The sequence below is a fragment of the Heptranchias perlo genome, chromosome 21 (genome assembly GCF_035084215.1).
Source record: "Heptranchias perlo isolate sHepPer1 chromosome 21, sHepPer1.hap1, whole genome shotgun sequence".
Taxonomy (NCBI): domain Eukaryota; kingdom Metazoa; phylum Chordata; class Chondrichthyes; order Hexanchiformes; family Hexanchidae; genus Heptranchias; species Heptranchias perlo.
This window is the reverse complement of record NC_090345.1, coordinates 38107269-38130375: the sequence shown is the minus strand read 5'-3', so window position 1 is coordinate 38130375 and position 23107 is coordinate 38107269. Positions and strand designations below refer to the sequence as shown.

Sequence of the window (23107 nt, the reverse complement as noted above, 5' to 3'; positions counted from 1 at the left end):
AAGGCAGACAAAATGGAAAAGGGTGGCGGGGGCGGGGTGTGCGTAGGCCTGATAATAAAGGATGAGATAAAGACAGTAGTGAGAAAGGATCTTGGCTTGGAAGATCAGTAAGTAGAATCAGTATGGATGGAGATAAGAAATAACAAGGGGCAGAAAACACAGGTGGGAGTAGTTTATAGGCCCCCTAATAGTAGTTACACTGTTGGAAAGAGTATTAATCAAGAAATAAGAGGAGCTTAAAAAATATTCTGTTTTTCTATTCTTCCTACCAAAGTGAATAACCTCACATTTCCCCACATTATATTCCATCTGCCACATTCTTGCCCATTCACTTAACCTGTCGATATCCCTTTGCAGACTCTTTGTGTCCTCCTCACAGCTTACTTTCCCACCTAGCTTTGCATCGTCCCTTCATCTAAGCCATCAATATAGATTGTAAACACTGAGGCCCAAGCACTGATCCTTGCAGCACCCCACTAGTTACAGCCTGCCAATCTGAAAATGACCCATTAACTAATCCTCTATCCATGCTAATATATTCCCCAAACCCCATTAGGCCTTATTTTGTGTAACATCTGCCTCCTGTGGCCTCTTTCTGTGCTGTATCGTTGTATGATTCTATGATTGTATATGAAATTGAAGCCCATGGGATTAAAGGGACAGTGACAGCAGGGATATGAAATTAACTAAGGGACAGAAAGCAGAGAGTAGCGGTGAACGGTTGTTTTTCAGACTAACGGGAAGTATATAGTGGTGTCTCCCAGTGGTTGCTATTAGGACCACTGCTCTTTTTGATATATATTAATGACATGTTCTTGGGCATACAGGTCATAATTTCAAAATTTGCAGATGACACGAAACTCGGAAATGTAATAAACAGTGAGAAGGATAGTAAAAGACTTCAGGAGAACACAGACTGTTGAAATGGGCATACACATGGCATTCTATAATTTTATGATATGAAAAGAAATAGGGGGAGAATCTACACACTCAGGTATTCATCAGGGACTCAGACCTCTTGTGCTCTTTCTTGACCAGTACGATTCCGGCCCAACAAGGAAGGAGGCATTGCTGGACTTGATTCTAGGGAATGAGGTGGGCCAAGTGGAGCAAGTGTCAGTGGGGGAGCATTTAGAGAGCAGCGATCATAGTATCATAAGGTTTAAAATATGTATGGAAAAGGACACGGACCACTCTAAAGTAAAAATACTCAATTGGAGGAGGGCCAATTTCAATGGGATGAGAACAGATCTGGCCCAAGTAAATTGGAATCAAAGATTGGCACACAAAAATGTAATTGAACAGTGGGCGGCCTTTATAAAGGAGATGGTTCGGGTACAGTCTAGGCACATTCCCACGAGGGAGAAAGGTAGGGCAACTAAAGCCAGAGCTCCCTGGATAACAAAAGAGATAGTGGGTAAGATGAAACAGAAGAAAGGGGCGTATGACAGATATCAGGTTGATAATACAAATGAGAACCAGGCAGAATATAGAAAGTTCAGAGGGGAAGTAAAAAAGGAAATAAGAGGGGCAAAGAGAGAGTATGAGAATAGACTGGCGGCCAAAATTAAAGGGAATCCAAAAGCCTTCTACAGGCATGAAAATAGTAAACGGGTAGTAAGAGGAAGGGTGGGGCCGATTAGGGACCATAAAGGAGATCTACTCATGGAGACAGAGGGGATGGCCATGGTACTAAATGAGTACTTTGCATTTGTCTTTACCAAGGAAGAAGATGCTGCCAGAGTCTCAGTAAAGGAAGATATAGTTGAGATACTGGATGGGCTAAAAATTGATAAAGAAGTGGTACTAGAAAGGCTGGCTGTACTTAAAGTAGATAAGTCACCCGGTCCGGATGGGATGCATCCTAGGTTACTGAGGGAAGTAAGGGTGGAAATTGCAGAGGCACTGGCCATAATCTTCCAAACATCCGTAGATATGGGTGCGGTGCCAGAGGACTGAAGAACTGCAAATGTTACACCCTTGTTCAAAAAAAGGTGTCAGGATAAGCCCAGCAAGTATAGACCGGTCAGTTTAACCTCAGTGGTGGAGAAATTTTTAGAAACGATAATCCGGGACAGATTTAACAGTCACTTGGACGAGTGTGGATTGATTAGGGAAAGCCAGCATGGATTTATTAAGGGAAATCATGTTTGACTAACCTGATAGAGTTTTTTGATGAGGTAACAGAGAGGGTAGATGAGGGCAATGCAGTTGATGTGTGTATGGACTTTCAAAAGGCGTTTGATAAAGTGCTGCATGGTAGGCTTATTATCAAGATTGCGGCCCATGGAATAAAGGGGGCAGTAGCAACATGGATACAGAATTGGCTAAGTGACAGGAAACAGAGAGTAGTGGTGAACGGTTGTTTTTCGGACTGGAGGGAGGTGTACAGTGGTGTTCCACAGGGGTCAGTGGTGGGACCATTGCTTTTCTTGATATATATTAATGACTTGGACTTGGGTGTACAGGGCACAATTTCAAAATGTGCAGATGACACAAACCAGGCTGCAGTGAACAGTGAGGAGGATAGTGATAGACTTCAAAAGGATATGTACAGGCTGGTGGCATGGGCGGACACGTGGCAGATGAAATTTAACGGAGAAAAATGCGAAGTGATACATTTCGCTAGGAAGAATGAAGGGAGGCAATATAAACTAGAGGGCACAACTCTAAAAGGGTACAGGAACAGAGAGATCTGGGGGTGTATGTGCACAAATTGTTGAAGGTGGCAGGGCAGGTTAAGAAAGCAGTTAAAAAAGCATACAGGATACTGGGCTTCATAAATGGAGGCATAGAGTACAAAAGTATGGAAGTCATGATGAACCTTTATATAACTGGTTCAGCCACAAGTGGAGCTTTGTGTCCAATTCTGGGCACCGCACTTTAGGAAAGATGTGAAGGCCTTGGAGAGGGTGCAGAAGAGATTTATTAGAGTGATTCCAGGGACGATCACTGCTAACATTTATTAGTTGGGCCATTGAGATCTGGGTCTCCAGGTTCTTCAGCCGAGAGTGGTCGTTTCTCCATCCTCCATGGAGGAAAGGCAATCTCCAGCTCTTCCATTCCCACATCCTCATTCTCACTAGTGTTTGGTGCTTCACCCAGTGACAACCGTTCTGACTCATCAGCTACTTCCTCTACAGTCAGTGTCTCTGTGCTGGTACTGGTGCAAACAAGATGTCATTGCACAGTTGGTGAGGAAGTGACAGGAGCTGAGGCTGTGGTTCCAGCAGCAAATTCCCCAAGTGGACGTGCCTGGGTGGTCATCATCATGGTTGGCTTCTTGCCTGAAGGCATGCCCTATGATGTGAAACAAACAAGAGCTCGTTTAATCGCATGCACGGTGACATTCCCCTTGAATTAATAATTGCTGAGTGTAAGCTGATTGCAATGCTTTAAGAAAGCACATAAAGCTGAGATTACCTATGATGGGCATTTCCCAACTTTTACCAACCTTGTGTTGCCATCTTGCCTCCAACCTCAACCTCTTGCACAGATTCTCCTGTCTCCCTGCCCATGATATACATCATCTCCTCTTCATGCGTGCTCAGAATCTGCTGCTCCTCCCCTCGGTTCTATTTTTTTTGGTGCTGGTTGTATTTCCTACAATGTTAAGGGCATATAAATTCCATACACACTTTCCTCCATATGAATGCATGCATTCCGTGATGCTGAAATATGGAGGTGCATTGTTCCTTTAAGTGAAGCATCCTTGTTGACTAGTTGTCGCCCTTGTGGCAGGCAGTATGAGTTGGGAGATTGGCTTTGAAGAAAGAAGGTGCTTGAGTGTTTACAGAAGTTTCCCTTTTCAGAAGTGAGTTCCTCTGACACCCAGATTCTGAGAGAGAAAGAGTATGAGCGGGAAAGATGTGAGTGAAGGTCCTATGAGTGATAGAGAATGTGTATTGGATGAGTATCTTGTCTTGCCTTAGCTATGCTTATGAGGTCACTGAATCTCTTCCCACACTGTGTGGCAGCTCTTGGGATGGTGGAGGTAGCACTGTCTGGCTCTGCCATCTCCCTCCAGCCAGACTACACCACCCTCTTATGGGGCTTTCTGCCCTCAGTGTCCAAAAGTGTTTTGCTCTTCCGGCCCTGACTTCTACGAAAAGACCACCAAGGATGCGTCCAAGAAACTGGGAGCCCTTCCAGGCGTTGGCACCCTCAACGCTGCCGCTGGATTAGCCATTCTTACAGAAAAATAACTGGATGCAGCCTGGTAATGGGTAAGAGTAACATGGAGCAAGTTACCAGAGAAATGCCATTGAAGCAGATAGATTAAGTGAGTTCAAAAGACAACTGGAGGTGACTGAGGGATATGGTGAGCAGGCAGAGTTGAGATGAACCAAAAAGTTTGGTCCTTTTGGGCCAAGTGTCCTTTTTCTGTTTCTGAACTGGCCTATGTTTATAATAGGCTCTGTGGAGTCCTGTGACAGCACACAATGTTACTATACTGGCACCACTATTTCTTGGATAAAAACATTTGTTCTTAGTTTAATTTTCCAGCTATAGTTTTGCTTCACATTCCGGCAATGATTCCTAGAAATCACATGACTGGGCAGTATAAATGTGCTGGAAATGATAACAAACCAAACGCAGTTCTTGATCAGCTCACCATTGGAAGTAAAGTTGAAGCTGAAAAAGGAAATCAACATCATTTTCCATCGGATCAGCATCATGAGGTGCAGATCAATAGGAATTCCTTTTGTATTTTAATTTACAGGTAGACTATTGAATGGGGGGCTTGTTTTCAGAAATAGAATAGCATTCATTACAAAGCAGTTGAAATGCATAGAAATGGGATTGTTTGTTCATAGTGAGACGTACAAATAACCCTAACCCTAATACTGCTTCACCAAGACTGGTGATTGTCAGAAGAAATAAGAGACAAAAGGCAGATCTGTTTATTGTATTATATCAGGTAATATTTCAAATAAACAATAAAATTACTTTCCACTCAGACTTTGTAGAAAGTACCAAGTTAAGCTTGAATTTTATAATGTTGTAGAAACGAGTATTGTGTAGGTGTGTTCAGGCTGTATGCAGACTTTGAAGAAAAAAGATTGTGTCCTTTGGTAATCTAGAAAAGATTTACGAATTTAAAATCGTGATTTTCAGCATATATACAAACTAAAGCAATCAGAAGTATAAAGCAAAGGGAGAGAACAGCATGAACTAGGATGGGGGGATGAATGTAGCATGAAATGCAGGAGAAGAGTGTCAGGTTAAAGTGGGCAGGAGAAGGGGAAGTGATTACTTAAATTGAGAATGGGGGGAGGGGGAGAAGAGTGCCCACATGAACTGGGGAAAAGGACAGGTGTACCAGTTTGAACTGGGTGGCAAAAGGAGGAATGCCACCATGAACTGGGGCAGGGGGGTAAGAACGACAGCTTGGATTAATGGGGAAAGGAAGAAAAGTATCAACATGAGGCAGGTGGAGTAGACAAGAATGAGCTGGGTTGGGTGGGAGATGAAGTGAGCTGGTGTGAATTGAACAGGAAGAAAGCAAGGAAGAATTTGTATTGATATAACACATTATCACACCTCTCAGAAATGTCCCAAAGTGCTTCATACTCAGTGAATTATTTTGAAGTGCCGTCACTGTTGTTTTGTACGGAAATGTGACAGCTCAGTTTGCACGACAACAACAACTTGTATTTATATAGCGCCTTGAACATAGTAAAACATCCCAGGCGCCTCACAGGAACGTAATCAGACAAAAATTGATACCGAGCTAAAGATAACATTTGGAGGGGTGACTAAAAGCATAGTCAAAGAGATAGGTTTTAGGGAGAGTCTTAAAGGAGGAGAGTGAGGTGGAGAGGTTTAGCGAGGGAATTCCAGAGATTCGGGACTGTTTGCATTGAAGGCATGGGAGCCAATGGTGAAGGAAGTGGGGGATGATCACTAGGCCAGATTTAGAGGAATACAGAGTTCTCAGAGGGTTGTAGGGCTGGAGGAGATTACAGAGACAGGAAGGGGTGGGGCTATGAAGGGATTTGAACGCCAGGATGAGAATTTCAATTTGTGTCGTTGGTGGACTGGGACCCAATATAAGTCAGCATGCACAAGGGTGATGGGTGAGTGGGACTTGGTGCAGCTAGAAGAGTTTTAGATGAGCTGAAGTTTATGACAGGTGCAGAATGGGAATCCGGTCTGGAGAGCATTGGAGTAATCAAGTCTGGTGGTGACAAAGGCATGGATGAAAGTTTCATCAGCAGATGGGCTGAGACAGGAGTGGATCAGGCAATGTTGTAGAGGTGAATGTAAATGGTCTTTGTGATGGAGAGGATATGGGGTCGGAAGCTCAGCACACAGCAAGATCCCAAAAATAGCAGCGAAATGAAAGACCACCCAATCTGTTTTTGGTGGTGTTGGCTGAGGGAAGAATGTTGGAAAGTACAACTCCATTCAAATTGTGTCATAGAATCCACCTGAACCATTGGAACAGGCAGATGCTGCCTTTTGAAGTGTAGTCACTGTTGCAATGTAAGAAATGCGGCAGCTAATTTGCACACAGCAAGGTCCCACAAACAAAGATGAGGTAATGACAAATAATCTGTTTTTTTAGATATGTTGGTTGAGGGATAAATATTGGCCTGGACACCCGAGAGAACTGCCCTGCTCTTCTTCGAATAGTGCCATTGGATTTTTTATGTCCACCTGAGAAGGCAGACGAGGCTTCAGTTTTACATCTCATCTGAAATATAGCACCTCCGACAGTGCAGCACTCCCTCAGTACTGCACTGAACTGTCAGCCTAGATTAAGTGTTTAAATCTCTGGAGTGGAACTTGAATCTACAACCTTCTGACTCAAAGGCAAGACGCTGAGTCAAGTTTGTTTCAGATTGTCTAGGTTTATCCTTAATTTTGAGATTTTTTATTGTTATTTTTTAAGCCTAATGATCTTGTTTTACACGCATCAGAAACATTGGTGGGTTATTTATTTTTTGGGTCAACCCAGATATTTTGATCCATTGAAGTTGCTCGTATTTTGTTAGGGGATTAAAGATTATCCTCTTTCCTTTTCATAGATTTCACCAGAGGTCCTGAAACAGGTGCTGGGCCCCTCTTTAACATATGCAAGGGGCCTGGATGCCTGATTGTTGTCCGGCGCAATAAGCCACCCTTGGGGCATGGGAGACGGCACTGGGAAATTGAAGCTTTTTGCCCCTTTATGTAAAAACAGGTGCAGTGGGGTCCAATTTCTATCCCAGTCACTACTGAAAGTATGGAAGTATGTTGATGTCTGTACACCTGGGGAACAGTTCATGGAAATTATCTCATCGCTCCCCTATCATTGTCATCCCAAAGCACTTCACATGCAATTAATTCTTTTATAATGTCCAGCCATTGTTGCTATGCAGCAGAAGATAACGTCAACAAAGCAGCCAATATACACACTGGAAGTTCTAAACAACATGTGAAAAAGCAAATAATCTAGGGGGTTCTTCTGTTTTGGTGACGTTGGCTAACACATTTTCTGCAGCAGATAAGTTCTCTGTTGCTTTCACTTTCCAATCTCAAGTGCAATTCTGCAAAATCACCCGACTATAAAGGGTGTGGATGGTATATAAACGTCTTGGAAGAGCTGAATGCACTTAGTTCTGTTTTTCCAGCTGATCAGACAACAGATGTGAAAGTTAACAAGAAACTGGCCTATTAATTCAAAACATCATGAGGTAAGAGAAATTTTCATGTGTAACTAACATATATGGTAGAGTTGTCAGCTGTGGCTCAGTGGTAGCACCCTCGCCTCTGAGTCACGACGGTTGTGGGTTCAAGTCCCATTCCAAAGGCTTGAGTACGAAATCCATGCTGACGCTCCAGTGCACTTTTGAGGGAGTGCTGCACTGTCGGAGGTGTCGTCTTTTGGACGAGACATTAAGCCAAGGCCCTGTCCGCCTTCGCAGGTGGACATAAAAGACCCCAAGGCACCATTTCGAAGAAGAGCAGCGGAGGTCTCCTCTACATGCTTCCCCTCAGCCATGTCATGCGAAAACACAACATCAGATTCCACATGCATGTTGACGACACCCAGCTCTACCTCACCACCACCTCTCTCGACCCCTCCACTGTCTCTCATTTGTGACACTGTTTTTCCGACCTCCAGTACTGGATGAGCAAAAATTTCCTCCAACTAAATATTGGAAAGAATGAAGCCATTTGTCTTTCGACTCCATCCCTCGCCCTGGCCACTGTTTCTACAGGTTTCTACAGGTATTTAAAAAGGATAAGAGTAAGTAAAATGAGCGTTGGTCCTCTAGAGAGTGAATCTGGGGAATTAATAATGGAGAACAAGGAAATGGCGGATGAATTGAACAGATATTTTGCGTCCGTCTTCACTGTAGAGGATATGAATAACATGCCAGAAATAATTGTGAATCAAGAGGTGAAAGGGAGGGAGGAACTTAAAACATTTATAATCACCAGGGAAAGGGTTCTGAAAAAATTAAAAGCTGACAAGTCCCCAGGTCCTGACGGACTTCATCCTAGGGTCTTAAAAGAAGTGGCTGCAGAGATAATAGATGCATTGGTATTATTTTTCCAAAATTCCCTAGATTCTGGAAGGGTCCCATCTGATTGGAAAATAGTGAATGTAACTCCTCATTTCAAGAAAGGAGGGAGACAGAAAGCAGGAAACTACTGGCCAGTTAGCTTAACATCCGTCATCGGGAAAATGCTAGAATCTATTACTAAGGACGTTATAGCAGGGCATTTCGAAAATCTCAATGCAATCAGGCAGAGTCATCACGGCTTTGTGAAAGGGAAATCGTGTTTGACTAATTTATTAGAGTTTTTTGAGGGACAAACAAGCAACATGGATGAAGGGGATCCTGTGGATGTGGTGTACTTGGATTTCCAGAAGACATTTGACAAGGTGCCATATCAAAGGCTACTGCGCAAAATAAGAGCTCATGGTGTAGGGGGTAACATATTCGCATGGATAAAGGATTGATTAGCTAACAGGAAACAGAGAGTGAGCATAAATGGGTCATTTTCAGGTTGGCAAGTTGTAATGAGTGGAGTGCCACAGGGATCAGTGCTGGGGCCTCAACTATTTACAATCTATATCAATGACTTGGATGAAGGGACCGAATGTATGGTTGCTAAATTTGCTGATGACACAAAGGTAGGTAGGAAAGTAAATTATGAAGAAGACATAAGGAGTCTGCAAAGGGATATAGATAGGTTAAGTGAGTGGGCAAAAATTTGGCAAATGGAGTATAATGTGGGAAAATGTGAACTTGTCCACTTTGGCAGGAGGAATAGAAAAGCAGCATATTATTTAAATGGAGAGAGATTGCAGAACTCTGAGGTACAGAGGGATCTGGGTGTCCTCGTACGGGAATCACAAAAAGTTAGTATGCAGGTACAGTAAGTGATTAGGAAGGCAAATGGAATGATGTCATTTATTGCAAGGGGAATGGAATATAAAAGTAGAGATGTTTTGCTACAGTTGTACAGGGCAATGTTGAGACCAAATCTAGAATACTGTGTGCAGTTTTGGTCTCCTTATTTAAGAAAGGATATAATTGCTTTAGAGGCGGTTCAGAGACGGTTCACTCGACTGATTCCCAGGATGTGGGGGTTATCTTACGAGGAAAGGTTGGACAAGTTGGGCCTTTATACATTGGAGTTTAGAAGAATGAAAGGTGATCTTATTGAAACATATAAGATCCTGAGGGGACTTGAAGGGGTAGATGCTGAGAGGATGTTTCCCCTTGTGGGAGAGACTAGAACTAGGGGCCACAGTTTAAAAATAAGGGGTCTCCCATTTAAGATGGAGATGAGGAGAATTTTTTTCTCTCAGAGGGTCGTGAGTCTGTGGAAGTCCCTTCCCCAGAGAGCGGTGGAGGCGGGGTCATTGAATATTTTTAAGGCTGAGTTAGAAAGATTCCTGATTAACAAGGGAGTCAAAGGTTATAGTAGGTAGACGGGAAAGTAGGGTTGAGGTCACAATCAGATCAGCCATGATCTTATCAAATGGCAGAGCAGGCTCGAGGGGCCGAATGGCCTACTCCTGCTCTTAATTCGTATGTTCGTGTGTCTAAGGCTGAACCAGACCGTTCACAACCTTCATATCCTATTTGGCCCTGAGATGAGCTTTCGACCACATATCGGCTCCATCACCAAGACCGCCTACTTCCTCCTCTGTAACATCGCCCGTCTCTGCCCATGCCTCAGCTCATCTGCTGCTGAAACCCTCATTCCATGCCTCTGCTACCTCTAGACTCGACTATTCCAATGCTCCCCTGGCCAGTCTTCCATCTTCCACCCTCAATAATGTCCATCCTCCATCAGCTCATCCAAAACACTGCTGCCCATTTCCTAACTCGCAGCAACTCCCGTTCACCCATCATCCCTGTGCTCGCTGACCTACATTGACTCTCGATCCAGGAACGCCTCGATTTTAAAATTCTCATCCTCATTTTTAAATCCCTCCATGGCCTCGCCCCTACCTTTCTCTGTAACCCCCTCCAGCCCTACAACCCTTTGAGATTCCTACGCTCCTCCAATTCTTGCCTCTTGCACGTCCCCGATTTTAATCGCTCCACCATTGGCGGCCGTGCTTTCAGCTGCTTAGGCCCTAAGCTCTGGAATTACCTCCCTCAACCTCTCCGTCTCTCTACCTCTCCCTCCTCCTTGAAGACGCTCCTTAAAACTTGCTTCTTTGACTGACCTTTTGGTCACCTGTCCTAATATCTCCTTATGTGGCTCGGTGTCAAATTTTGTTTGATGACGCTCCTGCAAAGCCTTGGGACGTTTTACTACATTAAAGGCAATGTTTAAATGAAAGTTGTTTTTGTTGTTGTTGGTGTCCTGGCCAATATTTATTCTTCAACCAACATCACTGAAGCAGATTATCTGGCCATTATCACATTGCTGTTTGTGGGATCTTGCTGTGCTCAAATTGGCTGCTGCATTTCCTACATTACAACAGTGACTACACTTCAAAAGTACTTCATTGGTTGTAAAGCACTTTCGGATTTTCTGAGGTCGTGAAAGGTGCTATATAAATGCAAGTCTTTCTATAAAAAATACAACCCTTTATATTACACTAATTAAACCAAAGAAGTCCATGTTCCAAAGTCTCTTGCTCACTCTGGGTCTGTTCACTTTCTTTGTCTTAGGTAGTGTCAATGTAACAAGTCAAAATGTAACTGTTAACAGTGACACATACAGTCACGGTCTGTCCGTGATTGAGTGGAGAGGAGGGAGAATGCCCCACTCTCTGGAAGTAGTGTGAACAGCTGCAGTGCGTCACTTCAGAAGGTGGAGTGTGAAGTGGGCAGCGGGGTGAAGTCAGCCAGAGCATGGGAAGACAGGAGGGAGGGGGGGCAGTATATGCAGGAAGGGAAAGAGAGGCAAAAAAGCCCCGAATGCTGTTTGGAGAGGAGAAGAGTTCAAGAGAGAAACTCAAGAGAGCAGCGTAGAGATGATAAGAGTCCCGAGAGCAGCCTGGAGAAGGACAGGAGCTGAGAAGGAGAGAGAGAGACTCACAGCAAGATCAAGGAAGCTGAGCTGAATAGCCCTGCACTAGTCATTTGCAATAAAGCAAGATATTACCAGCCTATCCCTCCCCCTTCCCTCTCACTTTTTCTGTCCAACAGCAACTCGGACAGGAAAGGGAAGGGAGTGAAATGGAGGACAATGAAGGGGAGGCAAGGGCTGAATTTGATGGCAGTAAGAGGAGAGGGAAGTGTGGTGTCAAATCTGGTTTGTGAAGCACTCAGGGGGTCTGTTGAATCCCCTGAATATTTTCCAAACCGACCGAACCTTAATCTCAATGTTTGGGGAATCGAGATTCCACTCTCCACATTCTCTAACATTTAAATCTGTAACTTTTGTCAGACAGCTCTGACCGTGGGAACCTGACATGCACAGAGCTCTCTCCTAAACAGGACAGTTACAGCCAGGCGGTAGCTAATCAATGTAAACTGGGCTCTGCCTGACTGTAACTTGCTTCAGTTTAAAGGCACTCGAAGTGTCAACAGTCTCACTTGAATACTTTAACCTGCACTGACTAACTGTAGACCTGGAGCTCTGAGACACGAAATGCTGATTTGCTGCCAGAACTTAATTTGCACATTTAATCAACAGACCAATATTTAATCAGCACACTGTTCAAACTATACAACATGCAGAAGGATGACAATTCAGATTAACCTGATTAGGCAAAGAAAGAAAGAATGACTTGCATTTATATAGCACCTTTCACAACCTCAGGACATCCCAAAGTGTTTTACAGCCAATGAAGTACCTTTGAAGTGTAGTCACTGCTGTACTGAAGGAAATGCGGCAGCCAATTTGCACACAGCAAGGTCCCAAAAACAACAATGTGATAATGACCAGATAATCTATTTGTGGTGATGTTGGTTAATTGATCACAACACTGGGGAGAGCACCTCTGCTCTTCTTCGTAATCGGTTCAAAGACAGAATTGATTTGGTTAGAAGCCATGGCGCCACCCGTCATGACCTTGTCTGTCGGAACACCTCAAAACTCTACAAATAAGTCTCTCACATCAAGTACTCTCCCCAAACTATGTCCCAGAGGGAACTGAGAAAGCAGCAGTGAGCACTGAACCTTTATTCAGATCGGGCCTCCTGACCTTTAACCGCCCCGATAAATTGCTGCTCAATCTCGCCTCGGTTTCACTGCCGAGTTTCCCGAACCCGGATGCCCCGATATCCACTGCCCTAAAAAAGGCGGCAGGTGTGTTCGCGGAGGGTTAGGGTTGCGTTTCACAAAATTGACTGTTTAACCAACACCCCCCCGCCCCTCGTGGGTGGGTTAATATCGAAGTCATTGTTTTCAAACCCACTGAAATGAAGGGAGATGGAGCTATTTGTTTACAGCAGCAGGATATTTCGAGCAAGGTACCTGCCTCAGCGCGAGCTCCTTCCCAAACCTGGCTCCCTACGTCTGCCGCAAAGAAAATCGAGCATTTCTTAAAGCAGGAGGTTGGTGACAGTGGAATTGCTCTCTCTCTCTCTCTCTTTTTATCTCTCTCCACTGCATCTCCCTGTATTCCCTCCCTCTCTGTGAGTGCTGGGAATGGTGCATACACTTGGTTCCAGAGGGTGACAGTGTAGAGTTATTAGTTGCACGCATTATTACTGTACAAACAGATTGTACATTTTTATATAAGACACAATGAGGAATCTCCAAGTGCGTTGCTAATGGTTACTCGATGGATATCCTGTTTTATAACAATAATCATGTATCATTGTCAGGGGCCACTGATTTATGAAAACAGATTCTGTCAAATTTCATTTTTGTTAACTGCTTTATGGAGTTTTTAATCAGTGTTTTGGGGATGGAGATCTGGTAGAAGGAGAAAGGGTGAGTCTAGGTTTGTGATAACTTCATGGGATATTGGAGCCATTGGAATTGTGTCCTGAAGTCTGGCAATATTGGAAAAGGGACCTGGCGTGCGGGAGGACGAGGAAGGGACTGGTGCAAAAGAGGGGTCTCTGGATCTGTGAGGACTTAGGGGAAAGGGTTTGGAATCTGTCTCCGTCTGTTAGCACTTAGGGGGTGGGTTTAGAATCTGTCTCTTGGTCTGTGGGCACTTAGGAACCTAGAAACTTTGGGGTGATCCTGAGATATCAGAAGACTGGGAGGGATGGGGTTGGGATGTGAACTAGGGTATGGGAGCATTGAAAGTGGGATCCCAGGATCTGGTAATACATTCAGGCAAGGCCTGTGGTCTTACAGCTTTGAAGGGTAAGGAATTGGTTGGGAGGTAGGAGATAGAGAGCAGGGATAATGGGTATTTACTATAATTGGCAGGATGTGATTAGCCGTGTCCTTCAGAGATCTATACTGGACCCTTAGCTTTTCACTACAGTTATCATTGATTTAGATAAAGGAATCGGGAGCTGTTTATCCAAGTTTGCTACCACACTAAGTTAGGTGGCACAGTAAGTAGTGCAGATGGGAGTAGAAAGTTGCAAAGGGACATTGATAGATTAAGTGAGTGGGCAAAACTGTGACAGATGGAGTTCAGTGTGGAGAAATGTGAGGTCATCCATTTTGGACATAAGAAAGATTGATCAGTGTATTATCTAAATGGTGAGAAGCTAGGAACTGTGGAGGAGCAGAGAGATTTAAGGGTCCATGTACAGAAATCACTAACAACTCGTGTTCAGGTACAAAAAATAAATCAAAGAAGCTAATGGAACGTTGGCCTTTATCTCAGGGACTGGAATACAAAGGGGTAGAAGTTATGCTACAGTTGTATAAAGTTCTGATTAGACCACATCTGGAGCACTGCATTCAGTTCTGGGCACCGCCCCTCAGGAAGGATATCGTGGCCTTGGAGTGGGTCAACGCAAATTCACCAGAATGATACCGGGGTTAAAAGGGTTATATTATGAGGACAGGTTTCATAGACTAGGTTTGGATTCTCCAGAGTATAGAAGATTAAAGGGTGATATAATTGAGTTGTTTAAGATGATTAATGTATTTCTTAGGGTAGGTAGAGAGAAACTATTTCCCCTGGTGGAAGTGTCCAGAACAATGGGGCATAACATTAAAATTAGAGCTAGGCCGTTCAGGGGTGAAGTCAGGAAGCACTTTTTCACACAAAGGATATTGGAAATATGAGGCTCGATTTTACCACCCGCTATCGGGTGCGTTCTCGGCGGGGGGGCCCCCGAAAATCGGGGAATCCCGGCGCGGGACCGGAGCCCGCCTCGATCCCGCCCACATCCGGGTTCCCCACGGACGCGCCGGCGTGCGCGCGCAGCCCCCGCTGGTGGGAATCCCGCAGGCAATTAAAGCCAGCGGGATGCCACTTGACAGTATTTGTTTAGCTATTTCAGGTCGTTTACAGGCCTGATTGAGCTGTTTTATTAGGAAGGGTGGGATTTTACCTTGAACTGAGACTGTTTCCCATCCTGGGGGAAACACTCTCACTTCAAACGGACGAGTTGCAGCCAGCAGCCTGTGGCAGCTGGCAAGGTGCATTCCACAGGTGGGGGGTGGGGGGGGGGGAGACCCTTCACCAACGCAGGAGGCCACTCCATAACATTGGGCAACGCTTGCCCTCCACCACCCTCCTCCTAGCAAGAAGATTCACCGACGTGGAACCACAACCCCGGTGCGAGGACACACTTACCGACCGTGCAGAACCCCTCAGACCTACACCTTCCAGATGGGGGCCGCCTTGACATCCTCGGAGGATGAACAGCATCACCAGCCTCAGCAGCCTCGCAGGCCACGCCGTCCGACTCAGACACGTGGAGCCCCACAACACGGTGCTGTGGCACATCCACCTGCACAGCAGGAGGGAGGGCAACCGCAGAGAGAGATGCGTCGCAGGAGGCACTACCCTCCGCACAGGGTCTACAGAGCGAGGCTCAGCTTCCTGGACCTCTCTGAGGAGCAGTGCATACGGAGGCTCAGAGTCAGTCGCCAGGTAGTCGTCGACATCTGCAGCCTCCTTCATGACGAGCTGCTCCCGGATGGACCAAGCAGCATCTCCTTACCCATCGCCGTCAAAGTCACCACTGCCCTCAACTTCTTCGCCTCCGGATCCTTCCAGGGTGCCACCGGGGACATCACCAGGGTCTGTCAGTCGTCTGCACACAAGTGCATAAGGCAGGTTACCGATGGGTTGTTCCACAGGGCCTCGCACTACATCAACTTCGCCATGGATGAGCGCGGCCAGATGGAGAGGGCAGTTGGATTCCATGCTGTGGCTGGCTTCCCACGGGTGCAGGGTGTAATCGACTGCACCCACATCGCAATACGGGCACCTCCACGTGAGCCAGGACTGTTCATCAACAGGAAGGGGTATCACTCCATGAACGCCCAGCTCATCTGTGACCACCGCCAGAGATTCCTACATGTGTGCGCCAGATACCCTGGCAGCTGCCACGATGCCTTCGTCCTCAGGGAGTCCACCGTCCCGCCCCTCTTCCACTCACCCAACACCGGCAACGGCTGGCTCCTCGGCGACAAGGGATATCCCCTGCACACGTGGCTTATGACACCTCTGAGGAGCCCCATCACCGAGCCGCAGCGTCGATATAATGACAGCCACATTGCTACCAGGTCTGCAATTGAGCAGGCTATAGGGGTGCTCAAGATGCGCTTCAGGTGCCTTCATCGTTCTGGGGGGAGCGCTCCAATACGCGTCACTCAGAATGGGACGGATTATAGTTGTCTGCTGTGCCCTGCACAACATGGCACAACACAGAGGGGTGCCGCTGGAGGAGGCCCCATGCACATCCACCACCCATATTGAGGACGACGATGAGGAGGAGGAGGATGAGGAGGAGGAGCAAGAGGAGGAGGAACGACCCATGGGCCGAACACCGGCTCACCTGGATGCTCGTCAGGCCAGGGAGGCACTCATATGTCAACGGTTCTCCTAACATCAGACTGTCTGAGGCGTCCAGACCTCATCACGTGCACAGAGGAGCGGCCATACCAGCCCCCTCCACAGAAGAGTGGTGCCATTACTCCTGCACCCACTGTAGTGTGACCCAATGGGTGGGACCAGGTGTTCGTCGTCACGATGAGCCCCACGAAAGGGACCTATTGCACAAGCCACTCAAGAATGGACAAGAGGTGGCAGTAGTGGTGAGAACAATTGTGTTTATTGTGTATGTGCAGTAAACGACTATAAATAAAAACATAACAAATTGTCATACACCCTGGTGCATTCCCTTTGTGTTCATAACACCTTGGCCTTACGTTTGCGGGAACCCCTACGTGGTGCTACCCCTGTGGCTCCAGCAGAGGTAGTGGCAGGTTGCTCTTGTTCGTGCCCTGACCGGGTAGATGCTTTGGGCCGACGCCCCCTGGGTTTCGGTGCCCGTGAGGGCACCTCCACAGACTGCTCCTCCTGCACCTGTGCAGGGGCAGACTCGGCCACCTGGAGAGGAGGCACCATTGCGGGTACTGGTTGAGAGGGGGGCAACGGGTGAGACGTGGGAGCACTTTGAGTAGCGTCCCCACTTCCATGTCCCCGTTCACCATCTTCCCTCTCATGGCCTAGGCCCACATCACCCCTTCCACCCTGCTGGACGGCAGTTTGGATGACCTGTGTGAGACCTTGCAAGGCCACCTCTAATGTATCTGACAGCCTGTTTATGGCGGCAGAATGTTGCTCACCCTGAATCCGAACAGCCGTTGTCAGGGCCTGGATGGACTCAATGTTGAGCTGTGCGTGACGCTCGAGGGAGGCTAGCCTTTCCTCCACCGCAGACGTTCCCGCACCTACCCGCGACACTATGTCGCCGATACCCTCCTGTACGTGTGCCACCATTGCCCGCATGCAGGAGTTGGACTCCTCCATCACCTGCGCGATTGTGGACAGTGTGCTTGGCACCTCTTCCAGTACCTCGGCAGTGTGCTGGTGCCCCTCGACGACTCGCCTTTTGACTGGTGGCCCCCTGGGTTCAGCATCTGGGTCCAGCTGAGCAGAGCCTGGAGAAGAGTGCTCCCACCGACGCGGACCCTCCGCGGCTGCCCCTGCCACCAGGGTCTGCTCATGCTCACATGTGCGCGGTGACTCACCATGTGCAATCCCAACTAATTGAGGAGGGGGACCCACCGAGGTGTGTGTATCTGCACTGGTGGATGCTTGGCTCATATGTGACGATGGACCCTCAGAGACCGGCATGTCCTCTGAGGAATCGCCCTCCACAGACACGGCGCTCGCAGACGGCCCTGCAAGAGAACAAAGGGCAATATCAGGCATGTGGACAAATGTTGAGGTGCGGCAGATGCCAAGTGATGCTAAGATCATTCGCGATCATGAGTGCTGAGTGTCAGCTTTCCGTAACCGGACATTTCTGCAGCCCCAGCCTCACCATCCGCCACGGACAGGCAATGTAGCGTGTGGCTGATCTCCAAGGTGTCCAGCTCTGCGTGCGTTAGAACCACCTCATGTGGCGGGCCCCCTCCGGTGCGTGCCCTTTCCAGGGCGTTCTTGCATCTCTTCTCCTGTCAAGGCAAAACACAGATGTGTGATTGAGTGATGATTGCATTGTGAGACGCTTCAAGCATTGGTGTGGGTGGGTTGAGCGTGTGGGAGATGGATGGGAGGATGCGTGTGCCACATGCCCATCCCATTGTATGGGGATTGGGGTGTGTGGTAGTGTTCGAATGGGGACAGGGACGTTGGGTACGTGCAGGCACGGTGAGAATGATAGTTGAGTGGCTGTGAGGATGGATGCGGGAGTGCTGTGGTGGCAGTGCAGAAGGGGTTGTGAGGTCTTTGAGGTGATGTGGAAGACGGAGTGTGGGAGAGTGCGTTAGTGTACTCACTTTGCCGGACCTAGTGAGATCATTGAATCTCTTGCGACACTGGATCCATGTTCTTGTGGTGTTGCCCCTGCTGCTAACCTCCGCGGCCACCTCCGCCCATGCCTTCCTGGTGGCGGATCCAGGGCACTTCCTTCCGTCGCTGGGGAACAACGTCTCCCTCCTCCTCCTTACCCCGTCCAGCAGCAGCTGGAGTGAGTGGTCAGAAAATCGTGCGGCAGCCTTACCCCTGGGGTGCTCCATGGTGTGCTACTTCTTGTTTGCAGCAGGAGGAGCTTTGGTGGACTGCCCCTTTAAATAGAGCTCCACCACCACTCAGACGTCACTGCGCTTGCGCAGGCCGCCGGCGCGCAGCTGAGCAGCGGAAAACCCGTAACCACAGGTAAATTACTTCAATTATCCTGTGATCGCACTCAATTCACTGGCCGCGTTACACACGCGCCCGATAGCCCCCCCGCCGGGAACCCGCAGGCCTGCTAACATCGGGCCCATGGAACTCGCTCCCCCAAAAACTTAGAGGCTAGGTCAGTTGAAAATTTCAACACTGAGATTGATAGATTATTAACCAAGGCAGGTAAATGGAGTTAAGATACAGATCAGTCGTGATCGAATTGAATGGCGGAACAGGCTCAAGGGGCTGAATGGCCTACTCCTGTTCCTGGGATCTGAAAGCTCTGGCAGAGGGCTGGATGGGGTAGGATGTACTGGGGAGGGTGTCTGGAATGAGTGGGCAGAGGGGTCCTGGCAGCGTTCCGAGGGCAGAGTCTGGCAGAACTATGGGAAAAAGATAGTTTAATAACCCAGGACACAACGTGTAACACCCAAAGTTTCTAACAATGATCAGGCTCAGGATGGAAACGTTAATGAAGGCTCAGTAAAATATAAAAGAAAATTCTATAGGTAATTATAATTCTGCGATTGAATTATCTTTAAATGTTGTGTTTTAAAGCACAGTGCATTCTTGCAAATTAAAATAAAAGACTCTGAGATGATAGGCAGTTAACCTGCTCAAGAGTCACCTTTGATAATGTTTCTCCATGGATTATGTTAGTTTGCATTATGAATTGATCCAGTGACTCACACCCAATATGTTGGCGAGCCATTGGTCCCAGGCAGGAAGTCTCGCGGGCCTTCCCTTTCTGGCTGTGAATAGCAAGGGATAAATACAGAGACAGGCAGGAGATACCAAGGGCTATGAGAAGGGTGGAATGCAGAAAAGATAGTTAGGAGTGATCCTGTTTAAGTCAAGCACTGATATGTGGGCACATGGTGTGTTCAATATTTTGTGTTATTCCTCGAAGCCGAGTTCTATCAATTGGAACAAATAAATTCAATCGTAACTGTTGCTTTGTTTTTTTAATTCGTTGTAAAATAAAGTGAGCTTAATGATGTGCAATGAGTCTCATCTTGCACAGTGTTTGCTCAAATAGATTGAAGAGGTCCCAATGGGAAAGACACAAATATCTGATTCAGGTCACAAGGGGGTGCTATTGTTATGTCCCTGGGCCCTGCCATCATACAAGTAGATATGGGGCAGTGTAGGACAACTCCCATAAATTTAAGATGTGCTGAACAGTTACGGGAATGAGTGACAGGAAGTATCTACAGCAGAGTGGAATTTGTAACAGTGCCAGGGTTGGGGTGGGGGGGCGACGGGGGGGATTTACGGTATAGGAATTATATGAGGGGGGTGGTGGGGTCTGGAATTATTGGGAGGGGAGATACAATGAGTGGCCTGGCTGGCAGTCAAGGGTACAATGTTACAACTCCTAAAACCCCAGAAAAGAACTCCTTAAAATCAGAACGTCAATGTAGAAAAGAGAGTAATACTAATTTGCTGGACTTTTGTTCTTAAATCACCTCAACAACCAATACGTCACTGCCTTGTGATACTCTCCAGCTCGATTGTTATCCACAATTGCTCCCTTCCTCTTCTGATACCTGACGGCAGTAGCCCCAATTTTAACTTGGAGCACTATTCATGTGGGTGGGCAAAGAGCAGGCATGAAGCCCCCATTTCGTGCCCTGACTTTGATGATGCCTCCGTTGTCCAGCTGCAGTGGGGTAGTCACTCTGCTTTGTGCAATGTAATTCCTCCTTTCGTTTTGCCACCTTGCCATCTCCTCCCGTGCTTTCAAAAACCACTCAAAATCCTTTGTGACTTTGGCTGCACCAAACTTTTTCCCTCCTTGCCACCGTTTTCCCTTTTCAAGGTAAAGTGCTTTGAGACAAATTCATTGAAGTCATTTCCTAAACATTATTCGTCATTGTTTTTCTGTTGGACACATGAGCCAATGGTTCATTTTTTGTTGCTTGAAGGAACATTACTGGATTCCATTGGGTTTCCCCCTGGCTGAGGGATGTCAGGCTGGTCAAACTACTACAGAGGTCTTCTGTGCCCACTTGCATTTACCCGCACACCTGCTCTGCTATTAAGACTTTGCCAGCATTGCAACATTGATTATATACGAGCTAAAAATGTAAGTTAGATACACATAAGATGGGCTTTGATGATTTTGTGCTTTCTTGCAGCAACAAAGAGAAGGATTCTTTAAAAGCAAAACTTGATCAGCTTCAATGTCACTTCACGTGGGGCCCACAGATAGACAGTATTGACTTGGACGACATGAAGCATAGAGTACAAGATTCAATACAGGCTGGTGTGAAATATCAAGCCATGTCTTACAACCAACTCGCTTTTGTAAACTGTCTGCAAGGAAACTGTGACGAGGCAATTCAAAACTTAAAGGAAGCTGAAAAGATTCTGAGGGAGAATCATGAACATGAATTTGAAAAAAGAATCATCATCACCTATGGAAACTATGCCTGGGTATATTATCACATGGGCCAACTGACAGAGGTCCAGTCCTACCTCGACAAGCTGGAGATGATCTGTAAACGATTTACTAATGGCTCTCGGTATACAGCAATGATACCTGAAGTATACGGGGAGAAGGGTTGGTCACTGTTGAAATCTTGCAGGAAATATTATGAAGAGGCAAAGGAATGTTTTGAGAAGGCTCTGGAGGAAGATCCTGATGACACAGAATGGAATGTTGGCTATGCGATTGCTCTGTTTCGTATGGAAGGGTTTTCTTGTACCTCAGAGAGTGGTGAACACAGTCAATCAATGAAACAGTTGCGACGTGTGCTGGAGCTTGATCCAGATGACTCTGTCGCCATGGTGCTGTTGGCTCTAAAACTACAAGAGTTCAACCAAAAGGAGGAAGCATTCAAATTAGTTGAACGAGCATTGCAGATGTCCCCTGATCTTCCATATGTAACTCGATATGCAGCAAAACTTTTGAGAAGAGAAGGAGCTGTGGAAAAATCTTTGGAGCTGTTGAAAAAAGCATTAGAAATTACCCCAAACTCTACCTTCTTACACCACCAAATAGGTCTGTGTTACAGAAGCAAACTATTTCAACTGAACAAAAATCCAGGCAGCAAAGACCCTCGCAATCCTGCTTTTCAACAGAGAGCCGAGTTGGTCAAACAATGCAAGTTCTATTTTCAAAAGTCATTTGAGCTCAAGCCATCATTTATTATTGCACAACTGGATTTTGCAGTAATCTGTTCAATTAATGGAGAATATTGGAAAGCAGAAGAGATCTGCAGCGATCTCCTGAAATTAGAGGATATTCGCCCTGATAATAAGCAGGCAGTATGTTGCCAGGCTGGATTATTTCAACTGCGACACAAAAGGCCTGAATCAAATGCCATCACCCATTTTCTGGAAGGACTTAAAATCCAACGTGGCACAAAAGAATGGGAAATGTGTCGCACAAACTTGAGAAAGATTGCAGCAAAACAAATTGACAGGAATCCAAGAGACAGCAAGGCCTTTGGTATTCTTGGGTTACTGCACCAGCTGGATGGGGAGAAGCATGAAGCTATTGAATGGTTTGAAAAGGCCTTGGAGTTTGATGGTGATAATGAAGAATATCTAAGTGCTCTTTGTGAATTACGCCTTTCTATCTAGATCAACGCTGACTTTCCCAGCTAAAAATAAACACAGCTTTGAAAAATAAATGAATGCTCTCTGACCAATGAACAAGTTTGTCAGCATACTCATCTGACTTAATTTACTTAATATACACTGTTAATACTTTCATTCGAAGCAACCTTTTGTTTGTACACGCATAAATATTTGTGAATACAGTCCCCACCACGAATTGCGGGTGTGTTTATGTGAATGTGATTTGCCCGCTGTACGCGATGGCTGGAATAATGCCTGAGGAAAGTTTATTTTCGCTCTCTCTCTCCCTGTAACGAGCCCCCCGCAGCTCCCCGATTTGCAGCCTCTTTAATGGAAGTGCTTAAATTCCACCGGGTGACTAATAGCTAAAGGATATAAAAATAGATTAAAATGGTTACAAATAAGAAAGCTTTTAGTTGCAGATACAGATTTTCCAACCAGAAATGTTAATTTGCTGTATTATCAGAGACTGAGTGTTAAAATAACCAATAAAAAGAAACTGTAGCTACGATTTTATTTGTGTCATTGATCTGTGCTAATGCTGACAGTAAGTGCTGTTCATAGTCCAACCTTTGAGATGGTGAACTGTACCAGCTCTGTAAGGAACATTCAGACCAGCCTTTAACACTGGCAGTAAACTTAACAGCTGTTGTTTGTGGAGTGAAACATGGCACTTGCACTGCTAGCTGTAGTCATAACGCTGTTAGAGAAAGGTTAGAAAGGAATGGTTGGGAAGGTCCAGAGGATTAGGACAATGGAGGAACTTAACATTAGGAGAGTTTGCAGAGGCCTCACATCATATTTAGACCTATTGGAAAATCAGCACCGGGAAGGGCTCAG

At 46.3% G+C, this 23107-nt stretch overlaps 1 protein-coding gene across 2 annotated transcripts; it reads left to right on the top strand.

Moving 5' to 3' along the window:
• Window positions 1-7573: 7573 nt before the first annotated feature.
• LOC137340155 (interferon-induced protein with tetratricopeptide repeats 5-like) lies at window positions 7574-22778 on the top strand. 2 transcript variants are annotated; one of them, XM_068002504.1, is made up of 2 exons: window positions 7574-7682; window positions 20821-22778. In XM_068002504.1, exons 1-2 carry the CDS (start codon window positions 7678-7680, stop codon window positions 22268-22270), a joined length of 1455 nt encoding a protein of 484 aa, XP_067858605.1. In that variant the 5' UTR covers window positions 7574-7677; the 3' UTR covers window positions 22271-22778. The 2 variants fall into 2 exon arrangements, with proteins under 2 accessions (XP_067858605.1, XP_067858604.1); XM_068002503.1 differs by lacking the exon at window positions 7574-7682 and adding an exon at window positions 7856-8220.
• The last annotated feature ends 329 nt before the right edge of the window (window positions 22779-23107 follow it).

What these genes read in the sequence shown, in the direction of transcription:
- LOC137340155 (XM_068002503.1), top strand. Translation starts at nt 8,120, where the DNA reads ATGAGCAAAAATTTCCTCCAACTAAATATTGGAAAGAATGAAGCCATT. An exon ending in GTTTCTACAGGTTTCTACAG is followed by an intron (nt 8,221 to 20,820) that starts GTATTTAAAAAG and finishes GCTTTCTTGCAG; the next exon opens with CAACAAAGAGAAGGATTCTT.